The following is a 19472-nucleotide window of genomic DNA, read 5'->3' on the forward strand; positions in this document are numbered from 1 at the left end:
TAACATTCCATCACCACTGAACCATCTTTACTTAATACAAACTATGGGTCTGAATAAAAAAAGAAACAATTGTCAATTTCTATTTTTAAGCCATGTAAGTAATATGAGTGCAATTTTCTTTTTACTTGAAATATCTACACATACTAAATTAACTCATTTGCAAAAACATAACAAAATGAAGCCTATTATCATGGTTACCCTATAATCTGAGAGTCCTGTCCACCAATACTACAAGGTAGATTTTACTATATAACAAGATATGTATTAATATGGTACTAAAAGAACTCTGTAGATAAGTCAGGCATCAAAACTTTTTATGAACAAAAATGTTAATAAAAGCACAGAGCGACTTTACCTCTTCTTCTAGCTCCTTTGCTACTTTCTCTAGGCGAGTATTAACAGATCTAAAGAATTTCAAAGGCAACAGTAAATAATTCTCTCGTTTACAATAAAGACATTTACCATAAATTATAAAATTATCATATAATTACTTTGTAGCTCATCTATTTTAGTAAAATGTTTAAACTTACATTTTAAAATATAACACTTAATTATCTACAAAACATACTTGCACTTCTGCTCTAGTTCCTCTTTGGCTTGTATCTCACTGCTAAGGTGTTCTTCTAATGTGTATAGTTTTTTCTGAATCTGTCAGAAAATAAGAAACTATAATTATAAAGTCTGATCATATTTAAAAGACAAGAGGCTTAAAGAAAACAATGATAATCGTCTCTTTTCTTTCAACTTAATATAGGTACAGTTTTTGTACCTTCTTAATGTGATTTTTATTGACAGAGAGAAAAAATCCTCCATCTCTTGCTTTCTATTACAGTACATATGTATGTATGAACACACCACGTAAACATAATAAAAAGCTCCGATCTTGGCAGAATTCTTCTATGACACCAAGTTTCTCATTCATTATGAACAAAGGATATCCTTTGATACCCTCCATCATTCTTTTGTAGATTATTTATTCGAAAATACTGTCACCATTTGTGCTTATAAAGATAAAAGGTCTACATCTGAAACAAATATTTGGAATATTTGACTGAACCCGTTCAAAAATGTATTACTTTTCTTAAAAATAATAAAAGCTCTTCCCATTTTTCCAAAGAAGACATGCAGATAGCCAAGAGACCTATGAAAAGATGTTCAACATCACAAATTATTAGGGAAATGCAAATGAAAACCATAATGAGATATCACTTCCCACCTGTCAGAATGGCTATCATCAAAAAGACAAAAATAACAAATATTGGAGAGCATGTGGAGAAAAGGGAACCCTGGTGCAGTGTTGGTGGGGATGTAAATTGGTACAGCCACTATGGAGAACAGTATGGAGATTCTTCAAAAGATAAGGATAAAACTACCATACAATCCAGCTATTCCACTTCTGAGTATTTATCTGAAGAATATGAAAACACTAATTCAAAAAGATATATGCACCCGAGTTATGGAAACAACCTGAGTATCCACTGGTGGATGAATGAATAAAGAAGATGTGGTATATATACACAGTGGAAACTACTACTCAGCCGTAAAAAAAAAGTGAAATCCTGCAATTTGCAACATGGATAAAACCTTGAGGGTATTAGAAATAAGTCAGAAAGTGAAAGACAAAAACCATATGGTATCACTCATGTGGAAACAGACACACACACACACACAGAAAAGGAAAGAAAATAAAACAAAACAAAGACAAACTCAAAGACAGGGAACAGACTGGTCATTCATTACCAGAGGAAAAGGTGGTTAGGGCTGGATGAAATGAGTGAATGGGGTCAAGTGTATGGTGATGGATGATTACTAGACTTTTGATAATGATCACTTTGCAATGAATACAGAAGGAGAATCATAATGTTGTACAACTGAAACTTATGTAATGTTTCATACCAATTTTCCCTCAAAAAAAGATACATAAAAGCTCTTCTTTATATCTATCTTCCTACACTGTGCCAGGCACAATACTGTGAGAAGTTGTCAACAATAACTCTTTTGGATAAATGACAACTAATTAATTACAAGTCATCTTGCCATAAGGTCAGATATGTCGGGCTTTAAACAAACTAAAATTACAGAAAGTATTAAATAATTCATTTTGGGAGCCTTACTGCCTTTATAAAGGATTTAACTTTTCAAGTTCCTTTTGTGTTTTAGGTACAGTGGCAGGCACTTTACAAATATTGTCTCATTAATCCTAACAAAATCCCTAAAAAGATGGGTAGTATTATATCTATTCAATAAAGAAACTGAAATCCAAAAAAGGTGAACAGCTGGGCCAAGATAGCATAGCTAATAAGTGGCAGTGCCCCCAAAGATCCTAATCTATTAGATTCCATGGCCATTGTTCTTTCCACTATTCTTTCTAGTGATTAGGTTCTCCATGATTTCTTAAATATTTCATATACCTTAAGCAAAACTGTATACTTCCCTAGGAAGAACATACAGGCCAATGAACTAGTCAAGTTTAACAGCTTTTGGCTGCTACTATATTAGTATAATTTGATCACACTAGTTATCACATGCTAATCAAAAGTTCTTGCTGCTACTTATATATCCTTAATAAATAAAAACAAGAAAATTACATAATATATATTTTAAACAACAGATCCATAGGAGCAATAATAAAAAGAATACTTGGTAGAAAAAAGGTTGAGAACTTCTCTCTTGGGTAGGTGTAGTACTCCAAATGCTAGGTGGAATATGATTATAACAAAACATCGCTAGTGATGAGATTTTCCTGTTTTTCAACATTTGACATCAACATACCTCTTGACTCTCCTATTTAAAACAAAACAAAAACATTAAAATGCTTGTTATGCTTTGTAAAATTCCTAAAACACAAGTCATACCAAAATTACCCGACTAATTTTTTTAGCTTTTATAGGTTTTGAAGAGAAAAATGTTTAGCATCCTCATTTATGTGTATGTGTGTTCATGATTTAGCTTTGTGTAGAGGTCACAAAATATTGTTAACATTTTAATAAAATTATCCTTTATATGAATTCATTGCTAAATAGTCAATTTAAATTATCTACTATTTCTATATCCTTATAGCTTATTATCTGTACTCTTTTATAGTACTAAGATCATAAAATTTTCTAACTGGTAGAAAATACAGCTGTTTGTAAACCTATTCCATCACTTTTGCTACTAAAACTAAGCCTAAAGCCATGTATAAGTCATCTTTTCACTAGCCATTGGATCTCACACAGTGATACTTGTCAAATAAATGAATCACTTCAATGTTATGCTGAACTGGATTGCAAGAAGGAATGCCATCTAAAAGTAGCATCAAGTGAACTTTAAAAATACAGGGATATTACTAAAATATTTGAACACGTATAGAGTAGTAAAAATTTATACATACTTCGTTTTTCCTTGATTGTATTGAATCATTTTCTTTACAAGATGGAGAGTCACTTAATAACCTAGAAGGAAAGGCAGAAAATAAATTCTTCTGCATGTCATTTTAACTCATTTTCTAATACCAAGTTATCCTCAGAATTAAATTCCAACCACAGATTCTCTTTCTTTTCCCTTCAACATATTTAAAATGAAGTAATATTTTCCCCTCTAGAGATGTATAACATTTTCAATCATTTAAAATGATAAATATTCCTTGCCTCTCACTCTTAAGTGGATGTTCTAGTCTTTAACATTGTTGAGACTGGAGTCACTAAATAGAACTACACTTTTCTCCCTATTCATCTCATTTTGAGTTCCTGTAACTATCTTATTCTTCTTTTCTAGAAATCTTCTAGAAAGAGACAGCTCTCCTCCTTTTCAAAAATAACATCTCTTGATCTCCAGGTCTTAATACACAAATCATCACTTCTATTTAACTGTCAATTTCTCGCTTAATTGGGTCCTTCCTCACTGTGTATAAACATGCTTGGGTTTCTCCTGGCACTGATATCCTCAATTTAGTCAGCATTACAGTAGTTTTCAGAACACTGTCCTTAGCAGGATGAACAATTCATCCTGGTTTGCCTGGGATTTTCCTGGTTTTAGCATGAAAGTCCCACACCACATCCCAGGAAACCCCTCAGTCCTGGGGAAACCGTAATGGTTGATCACCCCAACCATTACACACAAGGAAATACCAAAAATTTCTCAAATATATGTTTCTCAAACATCTTTAACACTTCATTCAACTATTTAACAGTTTTCGGTGGCTCTTCACTGCCTGTCAAAGTCAAAAGTCCCTTAGCACAGCACACAACAATCATCTGTTGCATTATGCTTCCCCTAAACTCCAACTCCAGTCTATTTTCTAATTTTATAGCCAATACTCACTCCAGTGGACCAATATGTATTGAATGATCTTGTGCCAGGCTCTGCACTACATGGAGGGATTACAGGCAAGAAAATCAGAGTCCCATTAAATCCTCCAAATGGGCATGATACAGTGATATATATATACCCTATGTTTGAACCCTACTGGACTATACTACTCTGCTCCCAAAGTAGGCTTACATTCCAAACTTCTGCTTCCACTATTCACCTCCCCACTATACTCACCTATCCTCCTTACATCTCAGCCACTCAAAACCCTTTCTTAACTTTAGACTTGGCTAAGATGCTACTTCTTCCCTGAGGTCTTACCTGACTTTCCCCTACGCTCGTTCCAAAGAGATGTGACTTTTATTTTTCTTCTGAACCATCTCATATCTTTTTGGTACCTTTCTTAAGGCAAATATCACATTCTACCCTTCATTATGACTATATAATTCTCCTATATCCCTTATTAGTTGACAAGCTCCTTCAAAAGCAGGTGGTTGGTCTTACTCTATATCCCCCAAAGAACACAGAACATTGCCTTTCATTCATTTGTAAATGAATATCATATACTATTCTATGAAAAAATTCAGTTTAAAACAAATTAACACTTTATCTTCTATAATTCAGTCTCGAAGTAAGACAACTCTTTATAGCTAGATGCTGAAAACAATAAAAATGTAACAAACAAATCACATACAAATTTTCTCTATAGTAGGTAAATCCTATAAAAGGCAGCTGATTTCCCACAAAAGCTTTAGGAATTGGGAAGGTTTCTACATCTCCTTTATCATCTTCAATGTCATCAAAATTGCTGCTGTCTATGTCACTGCTGAGTTCAGGTACCACAGGAGCTGCCGCTATTAAAAGAAAAGAAACAAATTATTTAATAATAATATATCCGATTTAAAATTATATAAACGACCCCTGTTTTGTTTTATATTAGTAATTATATATTATTAATATGTTATATAAATTATATAAACGACCCCTGTTTTGTTTTATATTAGTAATTATATATTATTAATAATATGTTATATAAATATTAACATATTACATATTGATATTTGATTCAATAACAATACTATATTATGATTTACTATAGAATATTTTACTAACAGATTTTGTTTTATCATTTCAAAGAATTGAAATTTTATGTGTTTTATTATTATATTACATTGGTTTTAAATATAGATAAATCAATCAAACAAGGAAAGCAGGATGATATTATCCTAGGTGTTAAAATTACAAGCAGCAATAACTTGCATATACATTCTTTAGTCTTTGGTTTTCTACATTCTTTAAGTAGAAATATTTCTTACTCTTCAAATGAATTAATGTTAAATATACATGAAGTTTAAATGAATTACTATGCTTACCCTAGTATTCACCAGAGGATGGTCTCCATAAGTAACTAATTACTGATTTATTAATTCAAACATCTGAATTAAAGAATTGTATTTCCCCAATTCTGAAAATTACTGAGATCCATAAAACTTAGCTTGACAAATTAAGAAACCTATGTTTATCATAAAAGCACTGGGAAATAAAGACATATTAGTTTGCTAAGATACTGGGGTAATATTAATTTAGTTATAAATACTGCTTCAGAACAAACTGAAATGAAACCTCTCAATTTAAAAATTAGTTAGCATTAAGTGTACAAACATGCTTGTTAATTCAGAAGAGGAATCAATTTATGAGATTTAAAATGTGATGAAATGGAAATATTTAAATTTATTGACTTACTCTCTCTTATGTTATCCCAATTCCATTGATCATTCTTAAAGAAAGGATGTTGTTTGATTTCTTCTACCCCATTTCTTCCAAGTCGTACCTCCCTAAACAATGCAGTTAAAAATTGTATTATAAAGAGTAACGTTATATAAATACAAAAATATTAACTCTTATCTCAACAAGGATCAAAATAAGGATCAGAAATGAGTTTAAGATATCTTTATTAAAAGCTTCAGCTTAAATGTTGCTCAAAAATAAGCAATCTAGGGGCTTCCCTTCCCTGGTGGCGCAGTGGTTGAGAGTCCGCCTGCCGATGCAGGAGACACGGGTTCGTGCCCCGGTCCGGGAAGATCCCACATGCCGCGGAGCGGCTGGGCCCGTGAGCCATGGCCGCTGAGCCTGCGCGTCCGGAGACTGTGCTCCGCAACGGGAGAGGCCACAACAGTGAGAGGCCCGCGTACCGCACACACACACAAAAAATAAGCAATCTAATTTTATACTATATGGTTGCTCTAGATAGTAAACGCCATGGAAAGGGAAATATGTTTCCATCTGTTTTGTGTCAAATGAAAGTACGAGATGTTCAATGAAAAAAATCATCTGCGTGTGCCAAAACCACATGACCAACTTTAGGGGGTAAAATGGATGGAGATTTAACTTTTGGCATAGAAGAGTTTTTTAAAACCTTTCTAATAAATGTTATTTTAAAAAATCCTCCTCCTTTTTAAAAAAGAACTCACATATTATGTTTGAAGCTATCCATGTTTACTCTGGATATATCTACATCTATATTAAATATAAATTGTTAAATATAAATATATATTACATTTATATTAAAATTATCATTCTGAATACAAAAAAAGTTACTAATAACTTCATTCTTTGACCTGTTGAGTCTTCAGTGAAGACTATATGGAAATAAAAAACATTTTTTATATGTCCCTGGAGCTATGTTTAATATAAACAAGAAAACCTGTAAAGTTTAGAAGGAAGTGCTCTTAGCCACACTGATGGCATTAAATTCTTTTCAAACTATCTTTTCTCCACCTATAATCATTCCTTAGACTGCAACCACACACTCCCATAAATTGCTAAGGCAAATATTTCATGAATGGTACTCCTTTCATTAGCATATGCTGTATCCTGTTTTATATTTTACCCTTCAGCACAAATTATGGTCATTCCCATCAACTCCATCTAGTCCTCAAATCAAACATTATTTTAAGCTTATCACCATGTATTATTCATTAATCATGTAATTAACAATCAAAGTTTTATTGTACAAATGATTGATAAACATATAAAAATGATTAAGCTGTCTAATGAGGAAAAATATAATTTTCTTGCTTTGTATGGAAAAGAAATAATTCATAATACTTAGTTTGGCAAGAATGAGGGAAACAATTATTAATAATGGAAATATACCCTGATGTGACTTCTCTGGGGGTCAAATTTGTAACTCAAGTAGGTCAGTTTTAAAATGTATCTCCTAGAAGTCCACCTTTAAGATTTTATCCTACAAAAAAGTATGCAAAGATAAATGTATAAGGATAGTCACTGCAGTACTGGTTGTAACAGCAACTGGCTAACAGGCAATAATAAGGTGTGCTGAGGAATCATAGCATCTTAGGGCAAGAAATGTTCTTAGTTATCATCTAATCTGATCCCATCATTTTAAGGATGAGTCAAATTATTTCCCCAACAAGTAAAATAATTTTCCTAAAATCATAAATCTAGTGAGGTAAGTCTGGACTGAGGTGGAAGCACCCACTTATATGTGTTAGTCCTTTAATAGGATGACTCCTATTACAAATATAAAATGGGAAACCAGAAAATAGAATAGAGAGGGCAAGGAAGAAACTTCAAATAGCTTTCTAGCTTCTCTTTTGAAGGCAGGTTTTCACAACTATGTTCATCTAGTTTGTTTCAAGAAATATAGAATTTCCAGGATGGACTTGCTCACATTCAAATGCAAATTTAAAAGGGTTGGGAAGGAGGCACTCCCAAATCAAACACAGATAGTTTTTAAGATTATTAACTTTTGAGTATTGATCTGCACAAAAATGTTCTCCTCTCAAAAGTTGTACAATCAAGAGCAGTACGGCTTAATCACCTTAGAGGATAAAATATGAATAACACAGAAGTTTTATTTCTCTCAAATGCATTATTTTACCAAGTTCTATTTTTTTCCTTTTTAGACATGAGGGTTAAGATTAGAGTTAGATTACCATTAGGCTGCACATACAAAATGACAAGGGTAACCCAACACCAGGCTTAGCAGTAGGAAAAGGCTAAACCAGAATTAAATGACATTTGGATAAAAAGATTGATTTTATATGTAAATAAGAGTTAGGTATGCTTTCATTTCTACAAATCCAAAAGTTAAAAGGATTCTCTATAAAGGAATTCAATGTATATTACCTATCTGTTAAGAAGGCACAGATGAGATTCTTCGCATGTTTAGAAATTTCTGCATCTTCAGGGAAACATAGTGAGTTTTTATGATCCATAATTTTGCTATATGTTCCTACCAGTGAATCTGCATAAAATGGAGTATCCCCTAAAGTTCAAAGAAAAAAGAGTGTAACAGAGAATGCAAATCAAACATTTTTCACCTAATATTTAAATATGTTAAGTTTAAATTTGTCACATGCATGGAAGAATGAAAAGGTCTATGGGCCAGGAATCTCAGTCAAAACAAACAGGCGCACACAAGAATATATTTAAATTATAATCATACCAATGAACCATGAACTTTTAAGAGCAAAATAAAATCAATACTAACTGTAGAATTTGTTGGGTTTTTAAATACATAATGGGGAAAAAAAACCCAATTTACTGGATAATTTAAAAGATTGCTAGGAGGGGTCAGATCAGTTAGTGCTTAAGTTAAATCAACCTTTTATGTTATACAATATAGTAGTCACTAGCTACAATTGGCACTTTAAAGTTAAATTAATTACAATTAAATAAAATGAAAAATTCAGTTCCCTAGTCACACCAGCCATATTTCAAGTGCTCGATACGGCAGGTGCCTACCGTACTAAACAATGCAGACATAAACCACTTTCATCATGATAGACTGGACAGTGCAGCTCTAAGAGTTAGATCAGCCCTATTATTTTACACATAAGGAAGCCAGGCCCAGACAGATGACATGTGATTTGCCTAAGATGACACACAGCTAGAGTTGAAAACGGCAGAAACAGCCTCCTAATGCAGTGTTCCTGCTGACTGATGACCGTGATAAATAGGCAATGAAGCAAGTGTAAAGACAGAAAATGTTCACGGCATCATCTTGGCCAGTATTCATCTAAAGCCACAAGAGTTAAAGGCCCTGCCACTATGCCTCAACCACAAGTCACCTTAGTACAAATCAGACTTTCCCAAATCAGCCAAAAAGGAGTGTTCAGGTAGTTAGTTTTTGTTTTCCAAGGGTGGCAGAGGAGAGTTTTGAATTCAAGATTTTTCTAGTGCAACTTTTAATTGCAGTAGACTCCTTTAAATCAAATCCAGTCAACCAACCTGATGAGCAAGCACCAGAGGAGGCTCAGAATACTGCAAATTAGTGCCATTCAAACTCATTAAATTCAGCTCTCAGAGCTGAAAACAGCAGCAGGAATTTAAATGGTCTCTTCAAACCCAGGTGACTTCCTCCAAAGTATATTATTTTTTAAACCCCTGGGAGAGCCTAGGTAAATGATGGAATATATTCTACTTTCAAAAGATTACAAGATACACCTAATGAATCATCAGATAGGGCCTAGAGGTGGGGAGAATAGATAGCTACCTGAGAACATATAGTGTGTACAAGGAGACCCGCTACAAAGACAAAGGCCCAAAACAAAGTAGGTCACAGAAGGACATGAGACTACGCATAGCAAGATCGGTGCTACACATACACATATGGTAATCAAGAGAAGGCACTTTAACCACAAAAAAGTTCCATGACTAATCGTTATTTAAATTTGTACTGATTTTTTTTTTAGCAATAAACATACTCAGTTACTATACAGATTTTACAGGTTTCCACTACTAATTTCTTTTAGTCATCTTCTAGAAAATAAATTCCCCAACTTCTAAAACTATATTTTCAATTCTAAAGTCATTTCATGTAATGCTATTAGCCTTAACACATTTGCCTCTTAAAGTAGAATTTTGCTACATCTCCCTCAACCTGAAACCAGGGGAGTCAGCCACTGGCTTCCTTGGCCAGAAGATATTTTTGTGACCCTAGTACTTAGGAATAGGAAATCTTAAAAATGAAATCTATGATGTAAAGAAAAGTTTTGAAATACTTGAGCCTTTCAAATTTTGATCTGGTCAAAGTAAAAGAAATTATTTAATTTGCCTCTGAGTTTTCTGAGATTGAAATATTATTATAAAATATATTTATCTTGATAGTCAAATGGTCAATAATTATATTTATGATTTATTTGACTAGAATTACAAACCAAATATATATACAAGTAATAAATATAAGAAACACAGTGTACAAAAATTAATTACACAACAATTACATAAACTAAGAGTACTTTCAGTTCCTTATTATTATTAGAACTAATAACAGCCTTATAATTAAAATATTTACAACAAATACTCCTGATTAAGAAAATCTTAGAATGAAGGCCTATTGCAACTATAAACTTGCTTCTTGTTCTAATATTTTCTTAATACAAAAGGTCTATTGGAGGAATATCTCCTAGCAGTAGACTTTCAATTCCTTTCATATTCTACTCAATTACTGTGCCAGAATGAGGCTTGGTTTTAATTTTCCAATCAATAATCCATCACATCAGACACTACTAATTCAGTTTTCAGAAATACTACTTTTTCCCTAGAACACAAGCAATTCATTTTTTTATAGTCTCACATTCTTGACTTAGAACTATAGTGTTATGAGATGGGTTTTGAAAAAAGAACAATTTACTCACCCACCAGCATCTCAAAAAGGAAAACACCCACAGACCACCAATCACATTCTCGCCCATAGTAACCATCACCCCCTTGTGATTTCAAGACCTCAGGTGATATATAATCAGGTGTTCCAACTGCTGTATCACAATGCACCATGCCTGTCTGGGTAAAGTGCAGAGAGAGAGAAAAAAAATGTGTATAAAATGTCTGTAAACACACACACACATAAGCGCAACTAATTCATTAATTATTACATATACAGTGACTACACATGGCTACCAAGAGACCTTCATTGCTGACATGGCTTTGGGAGGACAGGGGATAAATGCATTATGAAATGCATAAAAATATCTGGATTATGGGAGATCAGGGATAATTTGCCAACTCTAAAATACAGGAGGCTTCATCAATGAAAGAAGAAAAAGGTGGTTAACTCCCTGGGAATTCCATGCAAATCAACATCTTTTGTTTCTTTTTCTTACACCACAAAGGAGTTACAAGAGAAGTACAAAATGTGGTCTTAAGGCACCTGACCCAGGGAAAAGAAAAGAATCATTAGAGAAAGGAAACTTTGATACTTCCAAAGAAACTGCAGTAATGAAAATTACAAAGCCCCCAGTTTTGGAGGTTGTATTAAAAAATGGTTCTTATTATACCAAGAAAAAAAATGGGGGTAAATAGATCAAATGTTTAAATCAAAAGATCTTCACAGTTTGAAAGCTACACCTCCAAGCTGCATGGTTAGAAATGTGGAGCTGTGGTATCAAGATATTTGGCAAAATGATTAAAAACACCTTTTTCTGTGTTTAGTTTCAGTGGGTAGTAAGATAATCCCTATCTTATGTCTTTTTGACAAGGACAAGAACCACTGTAGCTATTATCTACGTGTGTGTATTTTGCAGCATGTATGTGTGTGTGTATGTTTGTGTATATGCTGCAAGATTAAATCACGACAGTATATAGTAGTGTGTTCCTAAATAGTGCCTGTTCACCTCCAGCTATGTACAAACATGCAAAGACTTTATAGATTAACTTAAATGCCCTTCATTTCCTTTCCCTGCCTGGTTAAAAAGTGTGTCACCTACGTTCCTTATAAGGAAGCTATACAACTACCAAAATACTAAGTATTATGACCACCTTGGAAAAGGGAAGTTCAATGTATTTTATAAACATGATTTATATAAATGCTTTTATTTAAATGCAATAAAATGTATGTTAAACATGAGAGATTAATTTTAGAAGCAATCTTTTCTTTCCTCAAATTAGCGGAAATAACTCAATGATTTTATTTTCCCAAGTATTCAGCAAATAGAGGGCATTTTAGTTTGAATATAAATTAATAAAATAAAAAATTTGGAAATAATTGAGCAAATTATGATGGTAATACTCTGTAAGGGTTATTACTTAGGATAAAAAATGAAGATGACAGTGCCGACTACAAAAGGCAGGGTATAAAATTAATTTTTATCATTAACTATCCTACATTTTAGACTTCTACTGCAGGAAAAATTCATAGAGACTTACTAGGGCAAATAAAATCTCTTTATTTCACATGTATCCATATACATTAGACTTCAAAAATTGAATCTTGTGAGATTTAAGAGTTAAACCTGGCCAGACACAAAAGTGCCACTAAAAGAAAAATCATTCAGCATTCAAAGGTTCAGAAGAAGGAGAGCAAAGGATAAGATACAAAAAAGAATTGGCAGACAAGTTAGACTTCAGAGGAGAGAGGGTTGGTATGGTAGCTTAGACAGAAAAAAGAGCAAAAACAAAGGAACAAGAATGACTTTATATAAAACAGGTTCAAGAAATGCAATGAAGTCCAAATCAGCTAAATGTAAAGTTTCACACTGATGAAGCTGGGAAAGGTAAGATGGAGATCAGTTTAAATAACCGATTACCTGTAGAATAAATACTTTGGTAGGAGTAAAGAATTTTTACTAGGTAAACTGTGTTACTGGTACTCTGTTTTTGAAAAATTAATATTCTAACCACCATCTTTGGCAACCACCTACTGAGAGTTAAAATTTTTTTAAATAAACATTTGGGAAAGATATTTAAAAACTATCTCATGGGGAAGTTCTCAAATTATATAAATATAAAATCTACATTTATGACAAATGTAGGAAATACAGGAAGGCTAAAATACAGAAATACAGGAAGGCTAAACCACAAACGAAAGAGATTGGTTTACCTACAGGGGGTGAGTGGGAAAAGGGTAGAAAGAAGCAAGTACAGGAATGGGATGGTGGGATAAGGAGGGGGTGATCCTTCTCTGAGCATGCAATTTGTATAGTTCTGACTCTTAAACCAGAAGAATGCTTCACATATCCAAAAAACAAATAAACAAAATCAACCAGATGTGGGACAACTCTAAATGGAATACAAACAGTAAGAAATGGACCTGGCTTTTCAGGTAAGTGGCCTGAGGTGACCTCTAAAAGTGGTTCGCTATTCACTTGACCCAGATAACCCCACAAAATCATGCAAGCCGAGAGGTTCAAATCTTCGTGTTCACTTTAAGAACACTCGTGAAACGGCCCAGGCCATTAAGGGTATGCATATCCGAAAAGCCACCAAGTGTCTGAAGGATGTCACTTTAAAGAATCAATGTGTGCCATTCCGTCGTTACAATGGTGGAGTTGGTAGGTGTACCCAGGCCAAACAGTGGGGCTGGACGCAGGATCGGTGGCCCAAAAAGAGTGCTGAATTTTTACTGTACATGCTCAAAAATGCAGAGAGTAATGCTGAACTTAAGAGCTTAAATGTAGATTCTCTGGTCATTAAGCATATCCAGGTGAATAAAGCCCCCAAGATGTGGCGCAGGACTTACAGAGCTCATGGTTGGATCAACCCATACATGAGCTCTCCCTGCCACATTGAGATGATCCTTACTGAAAAAGAACAGACTGTTCCTAAACCAGAAGAGGAGGTTGCCCAGAAGAAAAAGATATCCCAGAAGAAACTGAAGAAACAAAACTTTATGGCCTGGGAATAAATGCTGCAAAAAATAAATGCAAATAAAAGTAAAAAAGAAAAAAAAAAAGAAATGGACCTGTTTCATAAATTAATAACATAACCAAACCAAAGAGGATAGAGAGGAAAAGAACTGACCTAGGTTACTTTGGAAAACAGTTGTAGTGTAGATAATGAGAGCCAGTTTTCTCACTATTCAAAGAAGTAATCACAAAACAGAAAGGAGGAAGACTAGAATGAACCCTGTGGTGTAGGACTAGAATCAGAAGTATCATATGAACTCATAATTTTTAATACACTTTATATACAGACAGATAAGTACAGAATTAAATATGAACATGTGTGTGCATGTGAGTTAGTAGACACAGTATATACAATATACACACATCAACTGACAAGAGCCTAGAAATAATGACACTCCAGGAGCAATGAGTACATCCAGCACCCAAATACTGATTTTTAAATACCATTCTTTTTTTTTCTTTTTTTGTTTTTTGGGGTTTTTTTTTTTTGCAGTACGCGGGCCTCTCACTGCTGTGGCCTCTCCCGTTGCGGAGCACAGGCTCCAGACGCACAGGCTCAGCGGCCATGGCTCACGGGCCCAGCCGCTCCGCGGCATGTGGGATCTTCCCGGACCGGGGCACGAACCCGTGTCCCCTGCATCAGCAGGCGGACTCTCAACCACTGCGCCACCAGGGAAGCCCTAAATACCATTCTTAAATAAAAGGAATTAGAGCTTCTTGGAGAAGTGTTTGATTCCAGACATGGGACGGAGAAAATATAAGATAAGTGTTCAACAGATGGAAGGAAGCGGGGGAGGGAGGGAGGGAGAGAGGGAAGTAAAAACAAATAAAGAGAAGAAATGCTCCCTAAAGGGTACATTTGGGGAAAGACATAGAAGCCAACTTAAAAAGCCTTCACAAGGTAAGCAAACTCTAGACTGAGTTTCAACGTCTGAGTAGGAATTTCCCAAGCAGAGTATATTCAACAGCATATATGAAGGCCAGGAATCATAACATACCGTGGTATAAAAAGAACTGTATGTAATTTAAGACCTCTGAACCACAAGGTACAAGAGGTCAAATGATACAGAATGAGGGTGAAAAAGTAGGCAGGGATCGTATCACCATAAGAGGCTTCAGATGACTAGCTAAGGAGTTTGAACGTTATTCAGTAGGTGACAGAAATCTACTAAAGGGTTTCAAGCTGGAGAGCAACATAAACAGGTATGCATTTTCAAAAGCTTCTTCAAAAGTACTTTATCTTAAATGGATCAGATAATGTGTGTTTGCTAAATACATGAGTGTTTTATAACTGACAAAAGTCAAGAGATTTACTGAAAACACAAAATGGGTCAATCACAAATCTTGGAGTTGGTCTAAGAAACTATTCAAAATGCCCACTGTTGGGACTTCCCTGGTGGCACAGTGGTTAAGAATCTGCCTGCCAATGCAGGAGACATGGGTTCGAGCCGCGGTCTGGGAAGATCCCACATGCTGCGGAGCAACTAAGCCCGTGCGCCACAACTACTGAGCCCGCGCTCTAGAGCCCACGAGCCACAAGTACTGAGCCCATGTGCCACAACTACTGAAGCCTGCACACCTAGAGCCCATGCTCCACAACAAGAGAAGCCACCGCAATGGGAAGCCCGTGCACCACAAAGAAGAGTAGCCCCTGCTCACCGCAACTTGAGAAAGCCCGTGCAGCAACAAAGACCCAACACAGCTAAAAATAATTTTTTTTATAAGTTATAAAAAGAAAAGAAAAAAAATGCCTCCTGTGAGGGTGGAAAAGAAAAACTGTTAAGTGAAATTCTTAATTATCAGAAGCACTGAAAGCTTCAGCTTGACTACTACATAGTCCGGAGCGTATTCAGTCCATTTTAACAATGAAAAATAAGCGCTTGCACCAGGGTGCTTTCTCAGAGAGGCGTGCCCCTCCCTGCCTCGTAGACTGCTGGCTAGTGGAAGGTCCTGCTTCTTGTGCTCTATCTAGAAGACAGCCCAGCTGCTTCAGAACTCCATTTCCATTTGCACTTTGCGGCACACACAGGCGCAAAGCTGCCTGTTATTCTGATCATCTCCCTGGATACCAATTATTATTTTCGTTTGGGCTCTGGTTACAAAGCTGCATAGCTTTTGAATGGTCTGTCCCTATTGCTCCCATAAACCTGTCCTTTTAAATGTATAATTTTGCACAAAATAGGGCTTTTCAGAAACATGAGTAGAAATGCCTGTATTTTAAAAATTGATGTCACTTGTAGAAGGCTTAAGAACACTAACATTTTACCTGTTAGCTTTAAAAAATTTATAGCTTCAATCTAATCCAATGGTATACACTAGAATATTAATGGATAAAATCTTATACTATTTTCAGTAATTTAAAATACTAATGTAAAATTGTGCCTTAAAAGGAGGTAAAGGTTGCTATGAAATGCATAATGACAGGCATAGAGGGAAGTCAACTTGTCTGATCAATGCAGGTAATTTTAAATAGCAGTACTCCTTGACTGTCACTGAGATAATCTCGATGTAAATATACTAACTGTGACTTTCACTCACACCCAGATATTTATTTCAGGGAGAAAAAGAATAACAACACCCAGAAAATTGTGTAATCTGCAATCTATCAATGACAGAATTTAATGAAACAGCATTACTCTTATTAGTGATAGTAACAATTTTAGTCCTTACCTAAGGTTATAATTTTATAGTTGTATTTTATTTTGCTTTTATCCATGGAATAATGTTTTACGTGAAGCCAGAAGAGCAAAAAAATAATTCAAGCATCTGTCTTTATTACAGATAAAGGGTTGGCAAACTTTTTGTATAAAGAGCCAGACAGTAAACATTTTAGGCTTTATGAGACACATAGGGTCTCTACCACATATCTTCTTTTTAAAAACAATTTTTTAAAAATGGAAAAAACATTTTTAGCACAGAAACTATACAAAACCAAGCCACAGGCCAGATTTGGCCCTGTGCTCTAGTTTGCCAATCCCTTCTACAGATATATAGATGAATAAGAATGAAACTACGAACATTTCTATTGGCTCTAAGACCATAATAATAATCAAAGGCAAACAAGGTGATGAACCTGAAACTTGCAATAACACTATTCACATTAACAACTAACATAACAAAATTATAAATTCTACGTACTATAGTTTTAATTAAAAATTCCTTTGTTCTTCAACATTACATAATTACTCTCATTATTAATATTACTGGAGGAATGGGGGTTTGGCATAAAACAAACAACATTCTAAAAGTTCAATATTAACAAATATATTTGACTACATCATAATTAAGGATTTCTGTTCAAACAAAGATACAGATGAGTAGCACACTGGAAGATGATTATCAGTGATATCTGTTGAACCAGTATCTAGATTATATAAGGAATCCCTGCACATCAACAAACCACCAATTTTTAAAGGGTCAAAAGATACACAACACTGGTTAATACACAAAGGAGACTGAGAAGTATATGGAGAAAGGTTTGACATCAACTGTTAAGATTAATAAAAAGTTTAAAAGATACTACTTTACACACCAATGGAATTTGGTAAGATTTAGAGAGTGAATAAAAGGAAGGGTGAGTGAGGATATGGGGAGACAGGATCTCTCATGCACTATTAGCAAGAGGTTATAACTTTTACAGCCATTCTGGAGACCAGGTAATACTTCATGTATCCTCTGAGATCGTAGTCTCACTTCTAGGGTTTATATTTAGAGGAAACGCTTGTCAGAATAGACAGACACGAGACATGTATGAGAATGTTCAAGATGGTACTGTTGGTAACAGGGAGCTGGATGTGACTTAGGAATCCAACACAAGGGGGAATAATAAGTAAAATTAAGAGATACTGTGGAATACTAAAAAGCAGTGAGCTACTTTACATATATCAGGAATAGACATAAAACAATGTTGCATGAAAAAAGTTAACAACAAAATGACAATAATCCGTTATACTATTTATACATATGTACACTATACTAATAGTCTCTAAGAGCTTATAAACACATTACAATGGCTGTGTATTAGGGGAAAAGAGAATAAGACAAAAACTGAAAGGGGGAAAACATAATTAAAAAAAAAAAAAACAAGATGGGGCCTTTGTGTATACTACTAATGACAACAGGCTGTGAGCCAAGGAGTATAATTAACTGAACTATATGTACCTGAATTAAAAATAGTAAACAAAATTATATATACCATATTTTTATTTTGCCTTACAAAGAAACAAGTTAATATACTTAAATAGCTGAATTTAGTACTCACTTACATGCTTATAAAATTACCTTGTAAACAACATATTCTGTCCCGTTCCTCTACTCTCACCGTCTACACCTTCTTTCCTTAACCACCTGTACCTATCCTAAAAACATGTGGTGTGATTTCTCTGCACCCTCCCAAAAGTTCTCGGTTCAATGAAAATCAGAATATGCTCATAGATGTGCAGCATATAAACATCATTCATTATGTATAACAGACATTAAAAAGTTTAGCATTCTATTAGAAAATTATTTCTATTTTATTTTCATTAAATATGATTTTCACTGTTAATCACTTCATACTGTACTATGATAAACACCACAAGAGGGAGCTTTGGGTACAATCAAATACTCTACCTACTAAACATTAATGTATGCAGGACACCAACATAGTAATAGTCTATGAAGAAGACCAAAGAACCAAAGGGATGTTACGTTTTGGCTGGGCAAACAGGGCATACAATCCTAGATAGATAAAAGTGGCCTGTGAAGTACAGCACAAATTCTAAATAAGTAACATTATGGAAATTATGACAGAGAGTGATCAGTCAGGTTAGGATTATCAGGCAGCACTTTCTATATGATCTGAGCTGAGTTTGGAAGACTATGGATCACTGATGATGGTAGGACAATCAATAAAAGTGAATATCACACAGGAGGCATAAATAAGTTAAGAAGTAAAGAGAAAAGAAAATCAGCTTAATTCAAAATAAACATCTTGACAAGATAATTAACAAGAATACATAGGAAATAAAACATGATCCCTCCCCATCAGGAATTTCTGCCAGGAATTACAGTACACTTACAGAGAAAAAGACAAGGGATATAAATTTTGCAACAAAAATAAATCAACACCATAGTTAGCTATGAAGTTAATGCTACTGAATCACTTAATCATAATATGAATTGTTCAACAGGTAAAGCACAACAATAAACTTGCCCCCAAGTTTATTCTATGTGGTTGATACAGATGGGGTTGGTAGGAATTGGTAAACTTCTACCTTACCTCTTTTTTTAAAGGAAAATTACAGAAATAATAATGATGATAGAAATACCCATGTACCTTAATTTATATTTTGTGTCCTACTTCTTCACCTAGATCATTATATACATGAACTAGTTTTGATTGGTAGCAAATGTTTGTCAAGATTCTATGAGGAAGATAAGTAGTTATCTGATAACTAGTTATTTGAGTTTTTATTTCTCTTGAATTCACCAAATCTACAAACAAGTACTCTACAACTATATGAATGATCAGTAAAGTAAATGTTTTGATTT

General features: G+C 34.3%; 2 protein-coding genes across 3 annotated transcripts in view; one reads left to right on the plus strand and one right to left on the minus strand.

The window, feature by feature from the left end:
* Positions 1–19472, minus strand: part of ROCK2 (Rho associated coiled-coil containing protein kinase 2) — a 141548-nt gene that overhangs the window by 35902 nt on the left and 86174 nt on the right. For both annotated transcript variants that reach the window (XM_028497012.2, XM_007127626.4), the window contains exons 6-13: positions 10956–11100; positions 8443–8581; positions 6034–6125; positions 4985–5144; positions 3374–3434; positions 2773–2784; positions 569–648; positions 356–404 (exon numbers count right to left, since the gene is read on the minus strand). In XM_028497012.2, coding sequence (XP_028352813.1) covers positions 356–404; positions 569–648; positions 2773–2784; positions 3374–3434; positions 4985–5144; positions 6034–6125; positions 8443–8581; positions 10956–11100 — 738 coding nt within the window. The remainder of the gene's footprint in view (positions 1–355; positions 405–568; positions 649–2772; positions 2785–3373; positions 3435–4984; positions 5145–6033; positions 6126–8442; positions 8582–10955; positions 11101–19472) is intronic.
* On the plus strand, positions 13347–13954 carry LOC112063637 (60S ribosomal protein L17-like). Its single transcript, XM_055089050.1, has one exon. It carries the CDS (start codon positions 13499–13501, stop codon positions 13937–13939), a length of 441 nt encoding a protein of 146 aa, XP_054945025.1. The 5' UTR covers positions 13347–13498; the 3' UTR covers positions 13940–13954.

This window comes from Physeter macrocephalus, chromosome 12 (genome assembly GCF_002837175.3).
Source record: "Physeter macrocephalus isolate SW-GA chromosome 12, ASM283717v5, whole genome shotgun sequence".
NCBI lineage: Eukaryota > Metazoa > Chordata > Mammalia > Artiodactyla > Physeteridae > Physeter > Physeter macrocephalus.